At 41.9% G+C, this 24,484-nt stretch overlaps 2 protein-coding genes and 1 non-coding gene across 6 annotated transcripts in view; 2 read left to right on the top strand and 1 right to left on the bottom strand.

Annotated features, from left to right (window-relative positions):
- sdr42e2 (short chain dehydrogenase/reductase family 42E, member 2) overlaps positions 1-16,794 on the top strand; it is a 42,150-nt gene extending 25,356 nt beyond the window's left edge. Inside the window, exon 12 of the mRNA XM_060840967.1 lies at positions 16,786-16,794. Within this exon, the coding sequence (XP_060696950.1) occupies positions 16,786-16,794 (9 nt within the window). The remainder of the gene's footprint in view (positions 1-16,785) is intronic.
- Positions 16,795-18,130: 1,336 nt separating this feature from the next.
- On the bottom strand, positions 18,131-18,212 carry trnal-uag (transfer RNA leucine (anticodon UAG)). The gene has a single exon. It is a non-coding gene; the product is annotated as a tRNA-Leu (tRNA).
- Positions 18,213-18,282: 70 nt separating this feature from the next.
- The window catches only part of eef2k (eukaryotic elongation factor 2 kinase), a 67,366-nt gene continuing 61,164 nt past the window's right edge, over positions 18,283-24,484 (top strand). For 3 of the 4 annotated variants that reach the window (XM_060840601.1, XM_060840602.1, XM_060840598.1), the window contains exons 1-2: positions 18,283-18,465; positions 22,089-22,236. The gene's annotated coding sequence lies outside the window, so the exon portion shown is untranslated. Of the gene's footprint in view, positions 18,466-22,088; positions 22,237-24,304; positions 24,481-24,484 lie in introns of those variants that run through there. The other variant, XM_060840599.1, reaches the window with a different exon arrangement.

Below are 24,484 nucleotides of genomic sequence, written 5' to 3'. Positions count from 1 at the left end.
CTGGAGAATGGGTTTAGAATAATATGGTGGTTTAGAATAATACTATAGGAAGGATGTGGAAGCTTTAGAACGAGTGCAGAGGAGGTTTACCAGGATGTTGCCTGGAATGGTAGGAAAATCTTATGAGGAAAGGCTGAGGCACTTGGGGCTGTTCTCATTGGAGAAGAGAAGGTTTAGGGGAGATCTGATAGAAGTGTATAAGATGATTAGGGGTTTAGATAGGGTAGATACTAAGAACCTTTTACCGCTAATGGAGTCAGGTGTTACTAGGGGACATAGCTTTAAATTAAGGGGTGGTAGGTATAGGACAGATGTTAGGGGTAGATTCTTCACACAGCGGGTTGTGAGTTCATGGAATGCCCTGCCCGTATCAGTGGTGAACTCTCCTTCTTTATGGTCATTTAAGCGGGCATTGGATAGGCATTTGGAAGTTATTGGGCTAGTATAGGTTAGGTAGGATTCGGTCGGCGCAACATCGAGGGCCGAAGGGCCTGTACTGCGCTGTATCCTTCTATGTTCTATGTTCTATGGTGGTTGTTTTTGACTGGCACAGACTCGATGGGCTGAAGGGCCTCTTTTATTCTGTGCGGTAGACCTCTATAACTATGACTATCCAAAGTGGGATCTGCAGGATAGCTGTAAACCCTTTTAGTGACATGTTTTAACAAAGTCTTGTAGGAACAGCAGAGCAGGTAAAGGCCTTTCAGCTCCTCAAACTGCCCAGTCAGTCAAATAGATTCTGGCTGATCAATATCTCAGACCCACCTGGTCTACACACTTGCACATCATTTCATAGCTTATCCAACACAAATCTATTAATACCTAGCATTCACAGCTTTTTGAGGGAAAGAGAAAGTTCTACATTTCCACTAACCTTTGTTGAGAATCAAACTGCTTCCTGACCTACCTCCTACATGGTCCAGCACTAACTTGAAGAATTATACCCACTTGTTCTGGATTCATTTTCCAGTGAAAATAAATTCTCTTTATCTACCCTAATGAATCTTTTTTATAACTTTAAATACCTGAATCAGATATCCCATCAACCTTCTACACTTGAGGTCTAACAGCCTTACCCAAAATGGCTCCACAGCCCTGTATTCAGACCCCCAAGCCTGGCATTGATATTTTCATCAAAGGAGAGAGCATTTATTAAAAGTACAGCTGTCTTCACTCAGAAACAGTTTTCATTTTAGGAGATTATGAAATGTGATGCATAGGAGTCACAAATTTGAAAAAAAGGTCTAAACCTTCTTTAGCGAGGTCAAGTCCATTTTTGACTTTTATAACCCCAATGGAGTTCCTAAACCAAGTGAAAGAGATGGATATGCCTGTGCATACAAAGAAGCAACGATCTGTTAAACTGTCAATCCAGCAAGTTACTCAAATCCTCTGCTCTTTAAATTTGAAAAATAAAAGCCTGAAATTGAAGTTAAGAAATGCTTCCAATTTCACTAGATGTTTATTGACATAATCATGGGGGGTTTTCATTATAGTGCTTGACTGTCTCAACAATCTATCATTATCATGGTGCGGTGGGCATGGGATGCTGTAAACTCATAGTTCGAGTAAGACCTTTGAGTCGTGAGAAAACAATTAACAACAGTGGTTGAGGAATAGGGTGGCACAGTGGCTCAGTGGTTAGCACTGCTGCCTCACAGCAACAGGGTTCCAGGTTTGATTCCAGCCTCAGGTGACTGCCTTTGTGGAGTTTGCACATTCTCCCTGTGGCTGTGTGGGTTTCCTTCGGGTGCTCTGGTTTCCTCCCAGTGTGCAGATTAGGTGAATTGACAATGCTAATTTGCCTGTAGTGTTAGGTGCATTAGTTAGAGGGAAATGGGGCTGGGTGGGTTACTCTTCAGAGGGTTGGTCCGGACTGGTTGGGCCAAAGGGCCTGTTTCCACAGTGTAGGTAATCTAAGCTAAACTATTAATACAAGTATCTGTTTTCATGATGGATGGTGGGAATTAAATGCATTAAATTTAATTTTATCCATTAAAGTTATTTTAATTTTGTGAAGTTTGTAATAGATAATTGGAACTTTATTTCTTTTCAGTGTGGTTCCTGCCGTATGTCTGTGACCAATATTATGTGAGTTAGCACGGAGAGAGTAATGGGTGTGGGGGATGGTGGATAATGGCTTGGTACTAATTTAGCATAAGATCAAAAAGGGGCACAGGATTGAATGGGGGTCATGGCCAACTATAAGCTGGCACAATGGGGAGGTGTCAGCCTCATGGTATTATTGCTAGACTGTTAATCCAGAGACCAGGTAAAATTCTGAGCCCTCAGGTTCGAATCCCACGACAGTCGATGATGCAATTTGAATTCAATATAAGTCTGGAATTAAGAGTTTAATGAGGACCATGAATCCATTGCCAATTGTTAGAATTACCCATCTGGTTCACTAATGCCCTTTAGTGAAGGGCATTCTTACCTGGTCTGGCCTACATGCGAGCCCAGAACCATAGCAATGTGGTTGATTCTTAACTGGGAAATCGGGACAGGCAATAAATGCTGGCCTAAACTGTGATGCTCACATCCCATGAATGAATAAAACAAAACTAATAAAGCATAGAGCTGCAAGGAGCCATGGGGATGAATGGGGCAGTCATTGGTTGGCATGGAGGATATGAGAGTCAGGGATTGGCATGCAGGTATGAGGGGCCATGGAAGTAAGGACATGAAGTGACATTTTTTGGTGTAGATGGGGCATGGGATTGTGTGAGGGTATGTGATGAATAAAGGCTACAGAACTTTAATGTTTTTATTACAACTGAGAAACGGCCCTGGAGCACTGAGGCAGGCCTTTTAGCACCCAGCAGTGCCAATGGCCATCTCAGTGCAGTTTTCACAAGTGACAGGTCTAAACCCAACTAACAACATCTCCCATCCACCCCCATGCCTCCAAAATAAAAATACAGTTGTCCAGGAAAGTCTCCTGAGGCTGGGTTGGGAAATCAGGGATTTACCTGTCTGTGTGCACCCGAGCAGAAATTTGTACCAGGTAGTCTGAAGATATGTTCTAAATCAGATAACTCTCTTTGAATTCCCTTACTGAACTAGAGATGTAGCAGATCTCAGAAAGCAGCAAGACATCTTTGGGTAGCTACACCACTCCCTAAGAGGTAGGTAGTATGTAGTTATGCTTCTAGTAATCCTTAGGTTTAGGTTCATTCAAGACATGGGTTTCAACTGTCCCACAGAGTACTGGAATTCAAATTAAGATGATTGAATAAATCCATCTGATTTGCTGATGTCTTTTAGATAAGGAATTTACTATCCTTACCTATTGGTCTTACATGTGAAGAGAAATCAGAGATAACATTTCAAATTAGTTCTGAGGAAGGGTCACTGGACCCGAACTATTACCTCTGATTTTTGTCCACAGATGCTGCCTGACCTACTGAGTTTTTCCAGCAATTTTGGTTTTTGTTTCTGATTTACAGCATCCACAGTTCTTTCAGACTTATATGTGAATTTGAAATAACCTAGCAAGTTAGTTTCTTGTATTCAGAAATTTTGAGGGAAATTGGGATGGGTAATAAATGGTGCCAGCAACACTCACATCCCATAAATCAATTAATAATACTGCCTGGCTATTGAAACTGCTCAATTCTCATTTCCATTCCCCCTTGCCAAGCAGATATGAATTACAGCAAGTTTACAGAGATTAAGTCATTGCTATGAAATGGATCAAGACAAAACAAGCTTTAAGTATGTTAAATGTGACATTTTGTTTACTCAGAATCACCACCACAAAGAGAATTTTGCATACATTTTATCAGAATTTGGCCAATTGTACACTTCCTCGTCCAGTGAGTGTTAAATATAATCCTGGTCAAACCTTATTGATTTTCTATTGAAACAAACAGCCCTCAAGCTACAACTTGCCCTGATTTCTACCATTTGACCTCATTGCTCTTGCCAGTTGTAAGCTTCAATTGATCGCTGTGTGAAATCAGTATTTGCCCAAAACACTGATCATTTCACAAGCTTCGGTATTTCTCATGATTCAGTTCTCTGTACAAAGTGTGTGAAGCTGAAGTTGTGATAACACTTCCCAATGCAATGCTTCTCACTTGGTGAGTGGTAATCAGTAACAACAGATCCAAACTGGAGTTTTTCAAAGAAAATATGCATTGTACATAAAATGTATTTATTTAGAAAGTGGGTTTTACTGGGGTAAGGTTGAATTTAGTCCAGGAAAATAAGGGAGAGGATTGCTGATAATTGGACACATTGGATGAAGGAATAGCAAACGTTGGATATATTCTCTGACAGAGAGAAGAGCAATTACTCAGAATGTGAAATTAATTGAATGAATACAAAAGGCGCAGTAACAACATCTGTTCATTGTGTAAATCTACTCAGGTTAACATGATCAATCATACATATTGATACTAGTGTTCCGTTGTAAAAGTATTTCCTGAGTTAACCAGTCTGCAGCAATTTATGCTCCTGAAAATAATCAGCTTTCACAATGCCATTATTGTAAGTAAAAAAAAACCAGAATGTTTTTAGTTGTTCTGACAGCATGTATCGCCATGAAAGGAATGGAGGATGTATCTATGTGTTACTGTAAATTGTGAATAAACTCTTAACAATTTTCAGCTATTGATACATATTTACAAGATATTGGTTGTATAAGGCACTAATGCTTGTTTGCTAAAACTCAGTTTTGTCCAAAATTAAAAGTAGAAAAATTCTGTATTTAGAAATTTTAATTTAGTTATTCTTAAATCAGAGTAATAAGAAGAGTTTGTTCATTAAGACTGGTTCTCAATTATATCATAACTGAACCTCAAGCTTCCCCCAACATGTCTCCATAAACCTTGGTACACTCTCGCTTAACAAATCTATCAGTCTCAGTTTGGAAATTTTTAGTTCACTCTTGTCTTAAAAGCTTTTTGATGATGAGGGTTCCAGATTTCCATGATCCTTTATATGGAGAGTTTCTTCCTGATATTATCACTGAACAGCCTGCTTCTAATTATGAGATTATGCCTCTTAGTCTGGACTTCCTCCACCTTATGAAATGTGTATCTGTGTCTAACCTACCTACTCTTTTAATCTTCATAAACACTTCTAGATCATTCCTTTATTCTCTTCTTTGCTTGTACTGTAAAGATAATTTGAGCTCCTTCGATGATCAAATGTGTATTCACTTTTAGATTGTAGCATACAGTCCAGAAAGAGACAGGTTAGATTTCGCTGGCCCTTTGTACCAGTTGAAGTTTTTCAAATATTCTTGATGTACCTGACAGAGTTTTTTTTAAAAAATGCTGCTCCTAATCGAACGTGTTTGCAGAGAAACCTTTCCAGCAACAGAGAATGTCCCGTTGACACAGGATCCAGAATATGGTCAGACAATGACTCAGCAACCTAGTTGAACATAAACTTAAAAGTCGTGTGTTTCTGGCTGATGGGGGGGAGAAATGTTTCTTACATACCAAAAAAAATGGATAAAGACTCAAAGGAAGAAAATTGCATGGCAATGGGAAAATGGCGGATATAGTGGATAGCACTTTCAAAAGGCTAACATGATTATGCTGGGCCAAATGGCCTCATTATTGTGTATTTCCTATCTGCAGCCCGGAATTTGTAAGAGAATCCAAATGAAAACTCTATATTTGTTTAACAACGTTAGGCACTTTGGCCTTAAGTGGGTAATACAATACAGGTCTTGTGGCTTGCTCACTGACTGTACATTGCACACTTTGCACAGTAATCTTTATATTTGATGACGAGTGTTAAATATCATCTCCAAAGAATGAAAGAAAACTTCTTATTCCCGAGGACACAAATGAATTCAATGATCTCTTTCCCAATTCATGCTGAGAATCTGAGACCCCAATCCCCAGCTTACTAAACATCAAACTACACACTGATTGGATGGGTATCTGAATAGGAAGGGTTCAGAGGGGATACGGGCCAATATGGATTGGATTAATTTAGGATGTCTGGTTGGCATGGACGAATTGAATCGAAGGGTCTGTTTCTGAGCTGTATATCTCTATGATTCTATTATTCTATGTTTAAATAGCCACACTGGATATTTGTTCAGGTTGACATACCCAGTTCAGTACTGAAGGAATTCCACAATGGGGGTTGGAACATCAGTACCAAGGTTGTGCTGTGCTGTTGGAAGGTCAGCACTGAGCAAATGCTGCACTGCTGGAGGACCAACACTGTGAGAGTGTTGTATTGTTGGAAAGTCAGCATTGTGGGGATGTTGCATTGTCAGTTAGTACCATGAAAGTGCGGGACTAATAGAGTGTCAGTGCTAAGGGAGTGCTGTACAGTTGGATGATCAGTATTGAGGGAGTACTGCATAGTTGGAGGGGACATACCAAGGAACCATCACACTGTGAAAGGCTCAGTACCGGGAGAGACTGGAATGTTGGGTGACAGCAGTGGGAGAGTCCTACACTCTCAGAGGTGCTGCCTTTTGGATGAAATATTAAACTGATTTCCTGTTTGCATTCTTGAATAGACAGCAAAGATCCCACAGGTGAGTTCTTCCAAATGTCCTGGATATTTATCCTTCATCTGTCAAAAGTAATTAATTCGTAGTAAAGTGTTTTGGGAGGTCATGAGGTTGTACAAGATGGTATATTTAAAATGCAAGTTTTTCCAGTCAACTTGATGGTACCTGTAGTGATTGGAACCACGTGGGCCTCGTTGACTATGAGGTTCTTGACTGGAGTTGTTAAATATAAAAGTGATTACAATCTCCTCAGTTGAGGATTGACTCCAAGCTGGCTGGTCACAGCCAGTGTACTGTACACTAGCAACTAAAGGCTGACCTGGTGACGGGATACCGGCCTCAGTGCAGTCATTTCAGTTCCCCAGATATACAGGAAACAACGGACAGGTTGAACATGAATGTAATGGATGGAGCTCCTCACTGCAACATTACAAGACAGGAGTTTGGCTGCGGTGCCCTCTACTGGAATCAAAGAAGGTTAGTCTGTGCATGAATTTAAAGGGAATGTACATGGCACCGATGCAGGCAAACGAAAAAGAGTCAAAGGTGAAAGAAAGGCCTATCAAAAAGTCAAACTTTTACATATAAATCAATATTCCTCGAATCACTGCTGACATCTCATGAAATCTGCCTTCTTCTACATCTCCTGATTTCCCATATAATCCTGTACTTCTGTACTTGAGTACTCATGATAATAAACCTAATTCTAATGCTAATCAGTATACTCCTGATTTCTTGCTTTCAGTTTGAAATTTGCCTCTTTATTAATTTGAACCCACATATGCAGTTTAATTGGAGGCAATGTTTTGGAACATTCCCTTGAGCATCTTGAACACTTCTGTAAAATCATCTGCCTCCAGGCCAGACTTAAACACAGCAGTTTCTAAATCCTTAGAATTAGATTATAAAAAAAAATGTTACAGCTTGAAGTGAGGTTATTCATTCCATTACCTCCCATGCTGGCTGAAAAAGAACTATCCAGCTTTAACCACACCTTTCAGATGGTCAGAGGAGACTTGAAAGGACAACATTCCCAGAAGTAAATGGAAGGTCTAAGAAATGTTAGCCCATGTATGAATCATTACCTCAATAACCAGACCAAGTGGTTAATCATCGAGGTTTTGACAAGTAGTTGATTTGAAGGATTGTAAGATAAATAGATATAGAAGGCAAACTGAGTTATGAAACTTGATTGGAAGTTTAATTGTGTTAAATGTATTTTCTTACTTTTATTGTAACTGAATGTTTAAGACTGAATTTAATTATTATGGTTTTTATGAAGTAAGTATATTTGTTTACACAGGGAACTTTGTGGCTTCATTCTTTCATTAAAAACTTGTTTTTTTTAATTCTTCAGCAAGATACTGAAATGAGGTCTCTGAGGTTGCAACATAGGTTTCGCTGCATTATTTGACTTTGCATCTCAGAACTATAACTGGGTGTAACGTTCAAACTGGTCCAACCAGAATCTTGGACTAATTGAGCAACACGGTATGTTGCCTCCTGGGTGACAAGGTAAATGGTCAAGGATGTCAAAGAATGGCTGATAGGGATTCTGAATCAGAGGATCAACAGCTAGAGGTTGTGATCTATGTTGAGACCAATGATGTGGGAAGAAAGCGAAGTGAGGTCCTGCAGCCAGACTTTAGGGAATTAGATAGAAAATTGAAAAGCAGAACTTCAAAGGTAGTAATCTCTGAATTATTCCCAGTTCCATAGTGAATATAGGAATAAAGAGATAGAGCAGATAATGTCTAGCTGAAGAGATAATGGAGGAGCGAGAGCTTTGGATTCCTGAGACTTTGGGGCCATTTCTGAGTGGGGCCGGGTGGGGGGAACCAGTACAAATTGGACAGGTTACATCTGAATACGAATGGGACCAACTCCCTCATGGGGAGGTTTGTTAATGCTACCCCTAAATAAAAGCAAAATACTGCAGATTTTGGAAAACTGAAATATGAAAAGAGTTCTGGAGAAAGTCAGTAGGTCTGGCAGCACCTAAGGAGAGAGAAACAGTACTAATGTCTCTTTTCTTCAGAACCTCTCCCTCCACAGACACTGCCAGATGAGTTTATCCTGTACTGCTGTTTTTTCCAGGTTTGGTAATGCTGTGAGGGCAGATTTAAACTAGATTGGCAAGTGGACAAGATCTTGAAAAATGGTTCAGACGGAAGAGAAGCAAAGATAGAATTAGAATTTAGAATGTGAATAAATGAGACTGGTAAATGAGAGGAAACAGACTACATAAGAAAGAATTGAGTTTAGAAAGGCTAATGGAATATATTTTAATGCATGGAGCCTGAGGAATAAGATAATTGAGCTGGTATAGGGTTTTCAGATGAGATGGAGGGGGGAGTAAACAAGGAGGCAAGTTGTAATATTAATCAAGAAATAATTACAGCAATGAGGAGGGACAGAATCTTTAAATAATCATCAAGTTAGGCCATACCGATAGAAATAGAACCACAAAACAGGAAAAGTTGGATCTGTACTACAGACCTCTCAATAGTTAGGGAGAGATAGAAGATCAAACATGTGGTCAATTTCAGAGAAGTATAAGAATAATAAGGCAGTAATAGTCAGGGATTTTAACTATCCATATATTAACTGGGACAGTTCTAGTATGCAAGTTAAAGACGGAACAAAATTCTTAAGTTACATCCAGGAAGGTTTTTTTTAGCCTGGAAACAAAACAAGGTGGGGGCAGTTCTGGACCTAATGTTTGGAAATGACCCTGGGCAGGTTAAAGGTCAATTAGGGAGTTTTGAAAATAGTGACCATAACTCAATTGGATTCAAGATAGATATGGAAAAGGATAATGATGGGTCAGAGGATAGGCGAAGATATAATTTGACTCAAATAGATTGAGAGCAGTTATGTACAGATAGGACGGTGTTACAACAATGCAAAGCATTCCAGCAGAAATTTGGAAATGTGTGGGACAAATTCCAGAAAGACAAAGGGTAGGACCAGGACTGAAAATCCTTGGATGTTAAGGGACCTAAAGGCAAAGGATTAGAAGAATCCTATGACAGATATTGAAGGCTTAGTACTAGTTCTAGAGTCCTAGATGTGCAGAGGGTACATAAAATCGAAATTAGAAAGACATACAGCATGCATAAGAAAGCATTGGTGGGTAGAATACATGAAATTCCAAAGGAATTTTTAATGAGCGAGAGAATAATTAGGAAGACATTAGGTCCCATTAGGGAACATAGAATTAATCAGTGTGTAGTCTCAGAAGACATGGACAAGTCCTCAGTGGTCTTCACTTGGCAAAGGACAATCTCAGTATTGATACCAAGATGGAAGACTCAAATATTAGTAGAATGAACGCAGACAGCAAGATATTAACAGATTCAGCAGCTCAAAAGTAGATTACTGTAGGCCCAGATGACCATTGTGGAAGGTGAGGGAGAAGCTATCAGGGACTGCGGCAATATATTTCTAAAGCGTTCCAGCCACAGGTGAGGTGCCAGAGGACTGAAGGTCTGCTAGCGTTGTCCTGTTGTGAAAAGGGAGGAAGGGTTAGACTAGGAAATTACAGGCTAATCAGTCTAACCTCAGTGGTAGGGAGGTTATTAGAACAAATTCTGAAGGACAGTATATATCTGCACTTTGAGGGACATCATCAATTGGAGGTAGTGTGAATTTGTTAAGGGAAGAACATGTTTGACAGATTTGATTGAATATTTTAAGGAGGTAACCAGGAGTCTTAATGTAATCTACATGGATTTTAGCAAAGTTTTTAATAAGGTTCCTTATAGCAGACTGGTGAGGAAAATAAAAATCCATGGGATCCATGGTATAGTAGCATGTTGGATCCAAAACTGGCTGAGAGGCAGGAAGCAGAGGGTGATGATACAGAGATACTTCTGTGATTGGAAGTTTAGTTTGAGTGGGGTTCCTCAGGCTCAGAGCTGAGACCTTATTGTTTGTGGTGTACATTAATGATTTTATATAGGATCAACAGATCCCTGAAGGTGGCCGGACAGTTCAGTAGGGGAAAGTGAGGACTGCAGATGCTGGAGATCAGAGTCAAAGGCACAGCAGGTCAGGCAGCACCCGTGAAGCAAGAGAATCAAAGTTTCGGGCATAAGCCCTTCATCAGGAATGAGGCTCGTGGTCTGGGGGGCTGAGAGATAAATGGGAGAGGGGTGGGGCTGGGGAAAGGTAACTGAGAATGTGTTAGGTAGATGAAGGTGGAGGCGGAATGGTGACATGTCGGAGAGGAGGGTGGAGCATATAGGTGGGAAGGAAGATAGACAGGTCAGGAGGGCGGTGCTGAGTTGGAGGATTGGGACTGGGATGAGGTGAGGGGAGGGGAAAGGAGGAAACTGGTGAAATCCACATTGATCCCATGTGGTTGCAAGGTCCCAAGGCAGAAGATGAGGCATTCTTCCTCCAGGCGTCGGGTGGTTAGGGTTTGGCAATGGAGGAGGCCAAGGACCAGCATGTCATTGGTGGAGTGGGAGGAGGAGTTAAAATGTTCGGCCACAGGCCGGTGGGGTTGGTTGGTTGGTGCAGGTGTCCCAGAGATGTTGTCTGAAATGATCCACAACTTGGCAACCTGTCTTCCTATAAAGGAGACCACATCGGGTGCAACGGATACAGTAGATGGCATGTGTGGAAGTACAGGTAAATTTTTGTCAAATGTAGAAGGATCCTTTGGGGCCTTGGACAGATGTGAGAGGGGAGATGTAGGCGCAGGTTTTGCACTTCTTGCGTTAACAGGGGATGGTGCCGGGTGTGGGATGTGGGCTGGTGAGGGGGAGCGTGGATCTGACAAGAAAGTCGTGGCGGGAGTGGTGTCTCTGAAACGCAGATAAGGTGGGGAGGGAAATATACTTCTGGTGGTGGGGTCTGTTTGTAGGTGGTGTAAGTGGCGGAGGATGATGCATTGTGGGTTGGAGGTTGATGGGGTGGAAGATAAGGATTTGGGGGGGTGGAGTACTGTCCTTGTTGCAATTGGAGGGGTGGGGTTCAAGGGCAGAGGTGTGGGAAGTGGAGGAAATACACTGGAGGGCATCGCTGACTATGTGAGAGGGGAAATTACGGTTTTTGAAGAAGGAGGCCATCTGGGATGTTCTGTGGTGGAATTGGTCCTCATGGGAGCAGATGTGGCAGAGGCAGAGGTATTTGGAATAAGGGATGGCATTTTTACAGGATGCCGGGTGAGAGAAGGTGTAGACCAGGTAGCTGTGGGAGTTGGTGGGTTTGTAGTAAATGTCCATGGTTAGTCGGTTGCTGGAGTGCAGCATAGGCAGAGGAATTGGGAATAAGAGATGGCATTTTTGCAGTGGAGGCGGAGGAACTGTGAATAGGTGCCGCAGAAGTGGAGGCACATCTGACGAGGTAGTCGCAGAGGGAACAGTCTTTACGGAAAGCGGATGGGTTGGGGAGGGAAATATATCTCTGGTGGCAGGTTCCGTTTGTAGGTGGTAGAAATGGTGGAGGATGATGCAATGTAAATGGAGGTTGGTGGGATGGAAGGTGAGGATCGGGGGGTTCTGTCCTTGTTGCAGTTGGAGGGGTGGAGTTCAAGGGCAGAGGTGAGGGATGTGAATGAGATGCGCTGGAGGGCATCATCAACCACGTGGGAGGGAAATTGCGGTCCTTAAATAAGGAGGGTATCTGGTGTGTTCTGTGATGGAACTGGTCCTCCTGGGAGCAGATGCGGTAGAGACGGAGGAATTGGGAATACGGGATAGCATTTTTGCAGGAGGCAGGGTGGGAGAAGGTGTAATCCAGGTAGCTGTGGGAGTCAGTGGGTTTGTAGAAAATGTCAGTGTTGAATTTGTCACCGTTGTTGGAGATGGAGAGGTCCAGGAAGGGGAGAGAGGTGTCAAGATGGTCCATGTGAATTTAAGGTCAGGGTAGAATGTATTGGTGAAGTTGATGAATTATTCAACCTCCTCCTGGGAGTGCGAGGTGGTGCCGATGCAGTCATCAATGTAGCGGAGGAAAAGATGGGGTGTGGTGCCGGTGTGACTGCGGAAGATGGACTGTTCTATGTAACTGACAAAGACACAGGCACAGCTGGGGCCCATGTGGGTGCCCGTGGCTACCCCTTTCATCTAAGGGAGGGGATTGAAGGAGAAATTGTTGAAGGTGAGGACCAGTTTTGCCAAATGAATGAGAGTGTCAGTGGAAGGGTACTGGTGGGGACGTCAGGAGAGAAAGAAACAGAGGGCAAGGAGGCCCTGGTCATGGTGGATGGAGGTGTAGAGGGACTGGATGTCCATGGTGAATATGAGCTGTTGGGGGCCGGGGAAATGGTTGCCTTGAAGGAGGTGGAGGGCGTGGGTGGTGTCCCGAATATTTATGGGGAGTTCCTGGACCGGGAGGGATAGGACAGTATCGAGGTAGGTGGAGATGAATATTGCTGGGGCAGGAGCAGGCTGAGATGATAGGTCAGCTGGGGCAGTCAGGCTTGTAGATCTTGGGTAGGAGGTAGAATTGGACAGTGCAGGGTTCACAAACAATGAGATTGGAAGCTGTGAGTGGGAGATCCCCTGAGGTGATGAGGTTGTGTGCAGTCTGGGAGATGATGGTTTGTGCTGGGAGGTGAGGTTGTGGTCGAAAGGGCGGTAGGTGGAGGTGTCTTCACGTTGGTGCCTGGCTTCAGCAGTGTAGAGGTCAGTGTGCCAAACTACCACTGCACCCGCCTTGTCCGCTGGTTTGATGGTGAGGTTGAGATTGGAGCCGAGGGAGTGGAGGGCTGTGTGTTGTGAGGGTGAGAGGTGGGAATGGGGGAGGTGGGTGGACAGATTGAGGTGGTCAATGTCTCGGCGGCAGTTGGAAATAAAGAGGTCGAGAGCGGGTAACAGACCGGCACGAGGTGTCCAGGTGGAAGGGGTATGTTGAAAGTGGGTGAAGGAGCCCTTGGAAGGTGGGCAGGATTCAACCTTACCCCAGTAAAACCCACTTTCTAAATAAATACATTTCATGTACAATGCATATTTTCTTTGCAAAAATCCGGTTTGGATCTGTTATTGATTACCACTCATCAAGTGAGAAGCATTGCATTGGGAAGTGTTATCACAACTTCAGCTTCACACACTTTGTACAGAGAACTGAATCATGAGAAATATTGAAGCTATGAAATGATCAGTGTTTTGGGCAAAATACTGATTTCACACAGCAATCAATTGAAGCTTACAACTGGCAAGAGCAATGAGGTTAAATGGTAGAAACCAGGGCAAGTTGTAGCTTGAGGGCTGTTTGTTTTTAATAGAAAATCAACAAGGTTTGACCAGGATTATATTTAACACTCACTAGACGGGAAAGTGTACAATTGGCCAAATTCTGATAAAATGTATGCAATATTCTCTTTGTGGCGGTGATTCTGAATATACAAAATGTCACATTTAACATACTTAAAGCTTGTTTTGTCTTGATCCATTTCATAGCAATGACTTAATCTCTGTAAACTTGCTGTAATTCATATCTGCTTGGCAAGGGGGAATGGAAATGAGAATTGAGCAGTTTCTATAGTGGGAAACTGATCGTTAATAGATAGGTAGTATTTTTAATTGATTTATGGATGTGGGTGTTGCTGGCACCATTTATTACCCATCCCAATTTCCCTCAAAATTTCTGCATACAAGAAACTGACTTGCTAGGTTATTTCAAATTCACATATAATGCTGAAAGAACTGTGGATGCTGTAAATCAGAAACAAAAACAGAAATTGCTAGAAAAACTCAGTAGGTCAGGCAGCATCTGTGGACAGAAATCAGAGGTAATGATTCGGGTCCAGTGACCCTTCCTCTGAACTAATTTGAAATGTTATCTCTGATTTCTCTTCACATTTAAGACCAAACCCTAACCATCTGACGTCTGGAGGAAGAATGCCTCATCTTCTGCCTTGGGACCCTGCAACCACACAGGATCAATGTGGATTTCCCCAATTTCCTCATTTCCCCCACCTTATCCCAGTCCCAAGCTTCCAACTCGGCACTGCCCTCCTGACCTGTCCATCTTCCTTTCCACCCCTCTGCTCCACCCTCTTTTCTGACCTGTCACCATTCCCCTCCACCTTCATCTACCTATCACATTCTCAGTTACCTTCTCCACAGCCCCAACCCCCTCCCATTTATCTCTCAGCACCCCCTGCCCACAAGCCTCATTCCTGATGAAGGGCTTATACTTGAAATGTCGATTCTCTTGCTCCTTGGATGCTGCTTGACCTGCTGTGCATTTCCAGCACCACACTCATGACAGGTTAATAGAGTGGTTAAGAAGGCATAATGATATAATTGCCTTTATCATCCGTGGCATAAATGATAAGAACATGAAGGATATACTGGAGCTGTACACAACTTTGGTTAGGATTCAGTTGGAGTACTTTGTGCAATTTTGGTCACCACTCTATAGGAAGGATGTAATAGGACTGGAGGGGGTGTAGAGGAGATTAGGGATGTTGCCTGGGTTGAAGTGTTTTAGCTATGAATAGAGACTGGATAGGCTCAGGTTTTTATTAAATAGAATTATGGTTAACAGTGCTGCCTCACAGCGCCAGAGACTTGGGTTTAATTCCCACCTCAGGCAACTATCTGTGTGGAATTTGTACATTCTCCCTGTGTCTGCTTGGGTTTCCTCCCACAGTGCAAAAATGTGCAGGTTAGGTGAACTGGCCATGTCAAATGTTAGGTGTAGGGGAATAAGTCTGGGTGGGTTGCTCTTCAGAGGGTCAGTGTGGACTTGTTGGGTCTAAAAGTGTGGAAATAGACCCTTCAGCCCAACAAGCCCACACTGTCCCTCTGAAGACTAACCCACCCAGACCCATTCCCCTATATTTACCCCTGCCTAATGCTCCTAACCTAAACACTTGGGGCAATTTAGCATGGCCAAATCACGTAACCTGCACATCTTTGTTTTGTGAGAGAAAACCAGAGCAAATTCACACAGACAGGGAGAATATGCAAACTTCACACAAACGGTCACCCAAGATGAGAATTGAACCTAGGTCCCTAGAACTGTGATGTAGGAGTGCTAACCTCTGAGCTACCAGGTTTTCTTTAGAGCAGAGAAGGCTCAGGGATCCTGATTGAAGTTAAAAAGATTATATGGGGCATGGGTAAAGTGATTAGGAAGCTCCTTCCTTGAAGGGTCAATGGTGAGGGGGGCATAAGATTAAGGTGAAGGGAAGGAGGTTGAGTTGGATTTAGGAAAAATAGAGGTGATGAGAATTTGGAATGTATTGCCTAGAAGGGCATTAGAGGCAGGTAACCTCACAACTCTTAAGTAGCATGTGGATGAACACTTGATATACCACAACATTCAAGGTTATGAGCCAAGTGCTGGAAAGTATAGTTAGTGTAGATAGGTCAGTCCAAACTCAATAGGCTGAAGGACATCTTCTGTGCAGTATGACTCTATTTGAACTTAAACATAGGGGGTAAAATCAAAATGTTTGCGGATGACATGAAAATTGTTCATGTTGTAAATTGTTAGGAGGATAGTCATACACTACAGGAAAATATCAACAGATGGATTAGGTAGGTAGAGCAGTGACAAATGGAATTAAAAGCAGCAAAGTGTGAGATTTGTTGATGGCTAACAAGGCAAGAGACTACAATATGAATGTTAGAACCCTGGAAAGTACTGAAATTCAGATCTTAGTGTGTCTCTCCATAAGATCCCTAAAGGAAGGTAGATAAATTTGTTAAGAAAGCATGTGGGATACTTGCCTCTATTGTTGAAAACATGGAATACAAGAACAAAGAAGCTGTGTTGGAATGGTATAAAATGCTGGTTAGGCCATAACTCAAGTACAGTGTGCAGCTCTGGTTGCCACATTATAGGAAAGAGGTGATTGCACGAGACAGGGTGCAGAGGAGATTTACCAGGATGCTGCCTGGGATGGAAGGTCTAAGCTATCCATATGGTTATTTGTTGGATCAATGAAAATAGGGAGGGGATCTGTTAGAGGTGTATAAGATTATGAAGGGCATAGAAAGGGTGGATAGGAAACCACTTTTTCTATTAGTAGAGCAGTCAACAACGATGAATGTACAGATTTAAGATGTAACAGGCTAAGAGAAGAGGCAAGGATTTTTTGTTCACTCAGAGGGTGAATGGAAGTCTGGAAATCATTACAGCACTTCAAAGAGTGGTTGAGTCAGAAACCCTCAAAAGATTTAAGCAGTATTTAGATATTTACTTGCCTTGTCGTACCTTCCAGCACTCCCTGCCTGGAGTTCATATTCTTGCATTAAAAGTTACTGGTATCCATCCAGACTAGAATGAAATTTCCTCTGAACTTTTGTGCTCCCTGATTTCTGTTGCAGCATCATTGACAGCCTATGACATTCTCTGCCCTAAACTGCTCCAACTCTTGACTGTCCTTGAAGATGCTCCTTGAAACCTATCCCTCGCCTGTCTTAACATCTCCTTCCATGCTTTGGTATCACTTTTTTTTGTTTCATTATCACTCCTTTGAAGCATCTGAGAGCAGGTCACTAAATAAATTTAAGTTGTTTGTAGAATGACTATATCACAGAAGAAGGTCATTTGGCCCAGTGGGACATTACTGAAAATTACTTAGTTCTACAGTTAAAGAGAACCCAAGGAAAATGCAGATGATATGGGAGTTTGGAACGCACCATCCCACACGGGGTATTGAGTCTGAAACTCCTATCACATTTAAGCAGTATTTCACTTGTGTTCCCATTGCCTCCAGGGTTAAACGCCAAGAGTTGGAAAATTAGATTAGTGTAGTCAGACTTTTATTGGACAACGTGGACAGAGGGCCTTCTGTGCTGTAATCGTCTGAGTCTAAAATGCTCTGGCTGAAAAGGTGGTGGAGACGGGTTCAATCAGGTCCATGAGTAAGAATCGAAGGGAAATAAATTGCTGGTCTGTAGGGGAGGTGGGGGATTGGGACAACTGATTGCTCTAGCAGAGAGCTGACGCAGGCTTGATGGGTTATGATTTGGATGCTGCCTAACCTGCTGTGCTTTAACCAGCAACACATTTTCAGCTATGATTTGGAGATGCCGGTGTTGGACTGGGGTGTACAAAGTTAAAAATCACACAACACCAGGTTATAGTCCAACAGGTTTAATTGGAAGCACTAGCTTTCGGAGCGCTGCTCCTTCATCAGGTGATAGTGGAGGGCATGATCGTAACAGAATTTATAGCAAAAATTTACAGTGTGATGTAACTGAAATTATACATTGAAAAATTGATTGTCTGTTAATCCTTTCATCTGTTAGAATACGGTGATAGCTTCACTTCTTTCAGTCGGGATGTTTCCTGCTTCCTGCATTCCTGTAGAAACTTGATGTCTATGTCGAAAGAAGGATTAACAGACAATCAATTTTTCAATGTATAATTTCAGTTACATCACACTGTAAATTTTTGCTATAAGTTCTGTTACGATCGTGCCCTCCACTATCACCTGATGAAGGAACGTCGCTCCGAAAGCTAGTGCTTTCAATTAAACCTGTTGGACTATAACCTGGTGTTGTGTGATTTTTAACTTTGATGGGTTATGTGTTACTGCAATAATACTAGGATAATTTCTGTCAAATTGCCTTTGGGTATGATCTAAGTAACTAGTTGAATATGCAATCTTCAAGCTGCATTACTAAACAAAATAATTGATTTGATTTTTAAAAGAAAAATTACTGCTGGCAGCGGTGGGATTCGAACCCACGCCATCGAAATGACTGGAGCCTAAATCCAGCGCCTTAGACCACTCGGCCACGCTACCGCGGTGCAATAGGCGCTTCCCAGCCGGTATTTCCCAGTGTCCGCGCAGCCGCACTGTCTCGTGCGTGTCTGTTGTTTGGCTCCGGTTTCGACCGGCGGTAGGAGCGGCGCTCGCCTGGGGCCCAGGCTCGGCAGCAGGACTTCACCGCCTCATCTCCCTCCCCTGACTGCCGGTTGTTCAGGGCTGCTGCCTCACTGTCGGGGTGTTTTCGGTCCCGGAAGCGGTTCCAGAACATTCCACCGGCGGTCCCCAGGTGAGAGGCTTGGGCCCCAAACTACGATTTGGGTGCTACAGGAGGAGAAGGGAGAGGGATAGGTAAAGTGACAACAGGCATTGGAGGAGTAAGAGCATATGGTGGAGGGGTAGGAGTAGTGGGGGTAGACAGGTGGGACATAGACAGAGTTAGCAGTAGGGACATGCTTGGGGAGGTGAGGAATGGTCTCAGTCCAATATTTTATCTGAATGAGGGTATCTGCACTCCATAAGTAATGCTTTGGGGTGTCAAGTTGGATTTGTTTTTGGTCTTAAGGCCTGAAGGGTTCTTGAATCCATAATTTTGTGTCTTGCAGGTAGGGGTGCCATCAGCAAAACCACTTGATCATGGACTAAAATGCCTTTCCTTATCCAGGATTATTGTCATCATAACCTAGAACTGAGAACTAGGCATGCTAAGAAAAGTACAATATGCCAGAAAGAAGGGTCAGTACCTGAACACACTATGAAAGGAAAGTTCAAGGCAAATGTCAGGAAGAACTTCACTCAAAGGTGTGGAGGGGTCAGTGTTGGACTGGGGTGTCCAAGGTCAGAAGGCACACAATGCAAGGTTACAGTCCAACAGGTTTATTCAAAATCGCAAGCTTTTGGAGTGCTGCACCTTCGTCACTCAAAGGTTGACAGCCTAAACTTTCATATTGTTGAGTAAAGATATAAACCTTAAGCTCATTCAAGCTTAATATAAGAGATAAAAATAAGAAATGAAACACTGAGAATTAAAGGAAAATTATTTTCTTTTCAAATTAGGCTTCCACATTTGATTCAGTCAAAGATGATCCTTGGAATATTCAAAGAATTACAAAATGACGATGCACAGAAGCAGTCAATTTGGCCCAATGTGTCTATCATCTTTTAGAAAGCTGTATAAGTAATTGTACTCCCCTCTATTTTCCCATAGCTCAGCAAAGTCTTTTCCTTTAAGTATATGTGCAATTACCTTTTGAAAATTATTATTGTATTTATTTCTTCCAAACACCCTTTCAGGTGGCATATTCTACATAACTTGCTGTGTAAAAAAATAGTTTCTCATGGTGGATCTGATTCATTTAAGGAAGCCATGATGTGGAGGTGCCAGTGTTGGACTGGGTGAAAAAAGTTAAAAATCACACAACACCAGTTCATAGTCCAATAGGTTTATTTGGAAATACAAGCTTTCGGAGTGCTGCTCCTTCATCAGGTCCTTGATTTTCAAGTGGAGTAGGATCAGAGGACACAATTTGTAGCAAAAGATGATAGTGTCATTTAAGGAGGACTTTGCATGGTTGAATTCTCCATTGTTGTTGCTGGCATTGAGTTCAATGCTGGGTAGTCTGCCAGTTTCATTCCTTTGTTTGGAACAACTGAATGGCTTGTGAGGCAATCAGAGAGCATTTAAGAATCAATCACATTGTTGTCAGTCATGTAGGCCAGGCCAGATAAGGCTGGCAGATTTGCTTTTCTAAAAAAACAGATGTTTTTTTTACAATTGACAATGGTTTAATGGTTGTCATTAGGATAGCTTTTCATTCCAGATTTATTAAAATTTCACCACGGTTGGGTTCAAACTTGTGTCCTGAGGGCATTAGTCTGGATTTCTGCATAGTCACCTTACCACTAGGCCACTGACTTTCTTTAAGGAGCATTTTGGGAACTCTAGAACTTAAGCTGAGGCAGATGAAGGCACCACCATTAATGGAGTGATGAAAACGAAGGACATGTTAGGCCAGAACTGGAGGTGAACAAAGATCTTGAAAGTTGTCAGACTATAGGACAGTATGAAGATAGGAACCATTTCAGCAACCATTGTGTGAACCGGACGATGCTTATAGATCGCTAATTTGTGAAGGTGGTGGATCCAGAAGTACCTTGTAGCTCTTCACAATAGGAGATTGGTCCTTTAGCTGGATTAATTCTTGGAATCAAAAGGACTAAATATGACTTTAGAATACAGTAAGGAATAAAACTGTAAGATGTAGCAGTAGAAGTAGGGCATTTGGCCCATCAAATCCAGTTCATCATTAATGAAATCATGGCTGAACTAGTAATTCTCAACTTCAATTGCCTGCCTTTTACTAGAAGACTAGATTCCCTGACTGATTAAGAATGAGACTATCACAGCCTTGAATATACTTGATGACCCAGCTTCTACAGCTATTTGTGGTAAAGAATTCCACATTTTCATTACTCTTTGAGGGGAGAAATGCCTTCTCATCTTTTGTCCGATCTGGGCGACCCCTTATTCTGGTTCTAGGTTATCCCACAAAGGTAAACAACTTCTGTGTTTGGGTCATCAAGATTTATGTTCTCTCTAAACTGCCCGGCAACTCTGATCCAATTCCAGAAGTTTCTGCCACACACACACACACACTTCGGAAGCTCATGCAGCTATTAAAAAAAATAGAGGGAACACTGATCGGGACCTCTATACCAATCTTAAATGAAGTCAAAGTGCTGGAGAAATTCAGCAGGTCAGGCAGCATCTATAGTGAGGAAAACAGAGTTAATGTTTTAAGCCCAGTGACATTTTGTCAAAACTGGAAGGTTCACTGGGATTTAAATGTCAACTGTTATTCCCTCTACAGATGCTACCAGATCTGCAGAGTTTTTCCAACACTTCTGTTTTTGTTTCAGGTTTCCAGCATCTGCAGTTCTTTAGTTTTATAAGATTCATAAGGTAAAATAAAACAAAGAACAGTATAGGATAGAAACAGACTTACCAAGTCTGCCCCGACACAAGATGCCTTTCTAAACTGAAACTTTTTGTCTCTGTGTGGTCTGTATTCCTTTACTCCCTAACTATTCATGTATTTGTCAAGATGCCTCTTAAAAGTTGCTATTGTATCTGCTTCTGCCACCTTCTCTGGCAGCACATTCAAGGCACTTACCGCCTTCTGTGTAAAACATCCGCCTCTCTCATCTTTAAACTTGCCCCCTTTTACCTTAAACCTATGTCTCTTAGTAATTGACATTTCTACCCAGGAGAAAAGGAATTTGACTATCCATTCCATCCATGCCTGTCATAATTATGTAAACTTTCATCAGATTATCCCTCAGCCTCTGATGTTCAAGTGAAAACAAACTGAGTTTGTCAGTTCTGTCCTCAAAGCTGATGCCCTCCAAACCAGACAACATCCTGGTAAACCTTTTCTGTACCCTTTCCTTCTGGTAGTGTGGTGAACAGAACTATGCCCTGAACAATGAAGGCAAGCATGCTATGTGCCTTCTTGACCACCTTATCCACTTGTGTTGCCACTGTCAGAGAATTATGGACCTGTATTCCTTATCAGAAACATCCTTCATATCCAGGATCAACCTAGTGTACCTTTACTGAACAGCCTCTACTCCAATATAATTTCCATTAGTTAAGGGGACTAGAACTGTTCTCAGTCTTCTGGGTGTGGTGTTCACATTTTGAGTATTGAAGGTGTTTTCCAATCTGAGTTACTGACAACCAGGATACTTGAAGCAAACCTCCATGTAGAGAAACAAAAAAAAGCTGGAAATACCCACATATCAGGCAGCATCTGGGAAGAGAAACAGAGATGATATTTAAAGTAGGTGACATTTTCATTAGTGAATATTAGCTATAGCACATAACTGGGTTATTGTACTTTTATTCTTCAGGAGCCTATTTGCGCAGATGGAACACAGAATGTGGATTTCTGGTTATGTTTTCAGAGTTGCTTCATCTTCCCAATTTCTTCATGTTAACTTCTGATCATTGTGAACTGCTTGTTGAAGACTTCCTGAGATCTCTGCAGCCACGGCACCTGTAAGTTGAGTAATTATAGAACTGACTTGTGTGGATAATAAAAATGGGATAGATAAGTTTGACAAAATAATCTGTTTCTGTGATGTAATTATATGCATAATTTTGTTGACAAAAGTAAATTACTGCAGATGTTGGGAATCTGAAATAAAAACTGAAAATGCTGGATATACTCAGCAGGGGAGGCAGCATCTTGGAGGGAAGAAAGGAGTTGATGTTTCAAGTCTAATGAATGTACTGAACTGAAACATTAACTCTGTTTCTCCCTTACAACAGAATCACAGAATTCAGTTAGTATAGCATTGTGTCTGGTAAGTATTTCATATTTTCTGTTTTTAAATCAATTTGTTGAATTTGGCTGTGGACACAGAACTGGCACAATAGAAACGGGAAATCCTGCATATCAGTGTTACATGTGCTGTTGCTCTTTTTATTGATGTTTCAAATTTAGTTCACAAAGCAAGTTAAGCTTAAAGCCTTTTTTTTTGGAGTGGTAGTTTAGCAACAATTATTGCAGTTTTAAAAACATTAATGTTTAATCTATTTACTTCAAAAAGGCCCAGGTTCTGGCTTGTGTATTATCTGAGCATTATGTGCAGCTGTGACATTTGAACTGCTTGTCTCATCCTGTGGTTTTCTCCCTTATGCCTAGATCATTAAGAACAGTAAATGCAGCTAAATAAATAGACATTGTCAAACTTCAAATTTATTACTTGGATGAAGCGTTAAGTTATAGAAATTGTCCAAAGCAGGGATGTTTGGCGTTGAATGTAGTGTGATTTATTCTCACAAAGAGTTTTCCTTATGTATAACTGATTTTTCTTAAGGGACGTGGTGATACTCACAAGTAACAACAATTTGCATTTATATAGTGCCTTCCCTGTGGTTAAACATCCCACTGTACTTCAGAGTTCTATATCAAATTTTAACAGCAAGCCACATGAACAGACATTAAGACAGATTTGTCAGAGAGTGGCAAAGGTGGACAGATGTGGAGATGTTTGAGGAGAGAAAGATTTAAGGAGGACAGGGTGCGCATCTGCCAATGGCAGGGCAATTAAGACAGTACGATTGGAACAATGCAGAGATTGCAAAGGTTGATGGAGCCAGCGGAGCAAAGGAGGAATGCGACTGTGGAAGGTTTTGAGAAAGGGAATGAATAGATAAAGACACATTCAGCAGTAATAATGGGTTCCATTGAAAAAGGAGTCAGTTTTTTTTGAGACTTAAGATTCAGAAATGTAGTTCTTCATAAAAGTCACGCTGCTCATGTAATATAATACCACAATCCTGTATGGGAAATTGGAGTGTACTGACAAGGAACGGTCAAGAAATACTTGTATTTATATAGTGGTTTTCAGCACCTCTGAATTCCTCACAGCACTTTACAGCTAATTAAGCATTTTTGAATTGTAGTCACTGTATAGGAAAACGGCAAGATCCCCAAAAGGCTATATTTATTCAAATATTATCCGTTTCAGCGAAACTGAATGATTGATTGGGCAGCAATTTAAAGAGCGTTCCCAGCTCTGGGATGCAATGGGACGGATTTGTGACGGATACCTGAGAGGGCAGTCAGGATCGGAGTTAATTATTTTTTAATATACTGAGTTTAAACGTTTGTATTTCTTAAAAATAAAGCAAGTGCGTTAACTCACTTAAAATCGCAATTTGATGTGGGAAAGACTTGGTTTCATGGAAATGTTCAGGCCAGGTTTCTGTTGGGTTTCGTTTTAAATTTTGATGGTTTGCAATCCCAGTGCATATAGAATTGTGTGAAAATGCGGAAAATGCGAAGTTTTAAGGTAAGTTTTAATTCCGGCAAGTTGCATTAATCTATTGCTGCTTGGAAAGCAGTTGTGTCTTGGAGTAGTAAGCGTTCAGGACCTTCTCGCACAGGCTGTTGATTTAAATACAGATCAACAACACTGCTGTTTTCGCTCGGTTCTGTCTGCCCCCTGGCAGGCACAAACTGGCTGTGGGAACGGTTTGTGCTGTACTGAGCTGTGTGTACGTGCAGTAAAGCGAGCGCACATGTAAATAGCAAACACTGACACTGGGTGGGGTCAGTAACCGACTGAGAGGGGAGGTGATATTTAGAAGACGTCTCTTCCACGCCTTTACCTTTCTCCGAGTCAGCCTGCATGTAGCCCCTCCTTAACTGTAGAGACAAAAAGCCCGGAGATGCTGGAACCCAAAGAAGACAGGCTGGAGGAACACAGCAAGCGTTGCCTGGCCTCATTAGCTGTAA

The sequence above is a fragment of the Hemiscyllium ocellatum genome, chromosome 20, assembly GCF_020745735.1.
Source record: "Hemiscyllium ocellatum isolate sHemOce1 chromosome 20, sHemOce1.pat.X.cur, whole genome shotgun sequence".
Lineage (NCBI taxonomy): Eukaryota > Metazoa > Chordata > Chondrichthyes > Orectolobiformes > Hemiscylliidae > Hemiscyllium > Hemiscyllium ocellatum.
The sequence above is the reverse complement of the archived record's forward strand: the minus strand, read 5'-3'. Positions and strand labels throughout refer to the sequence as shown.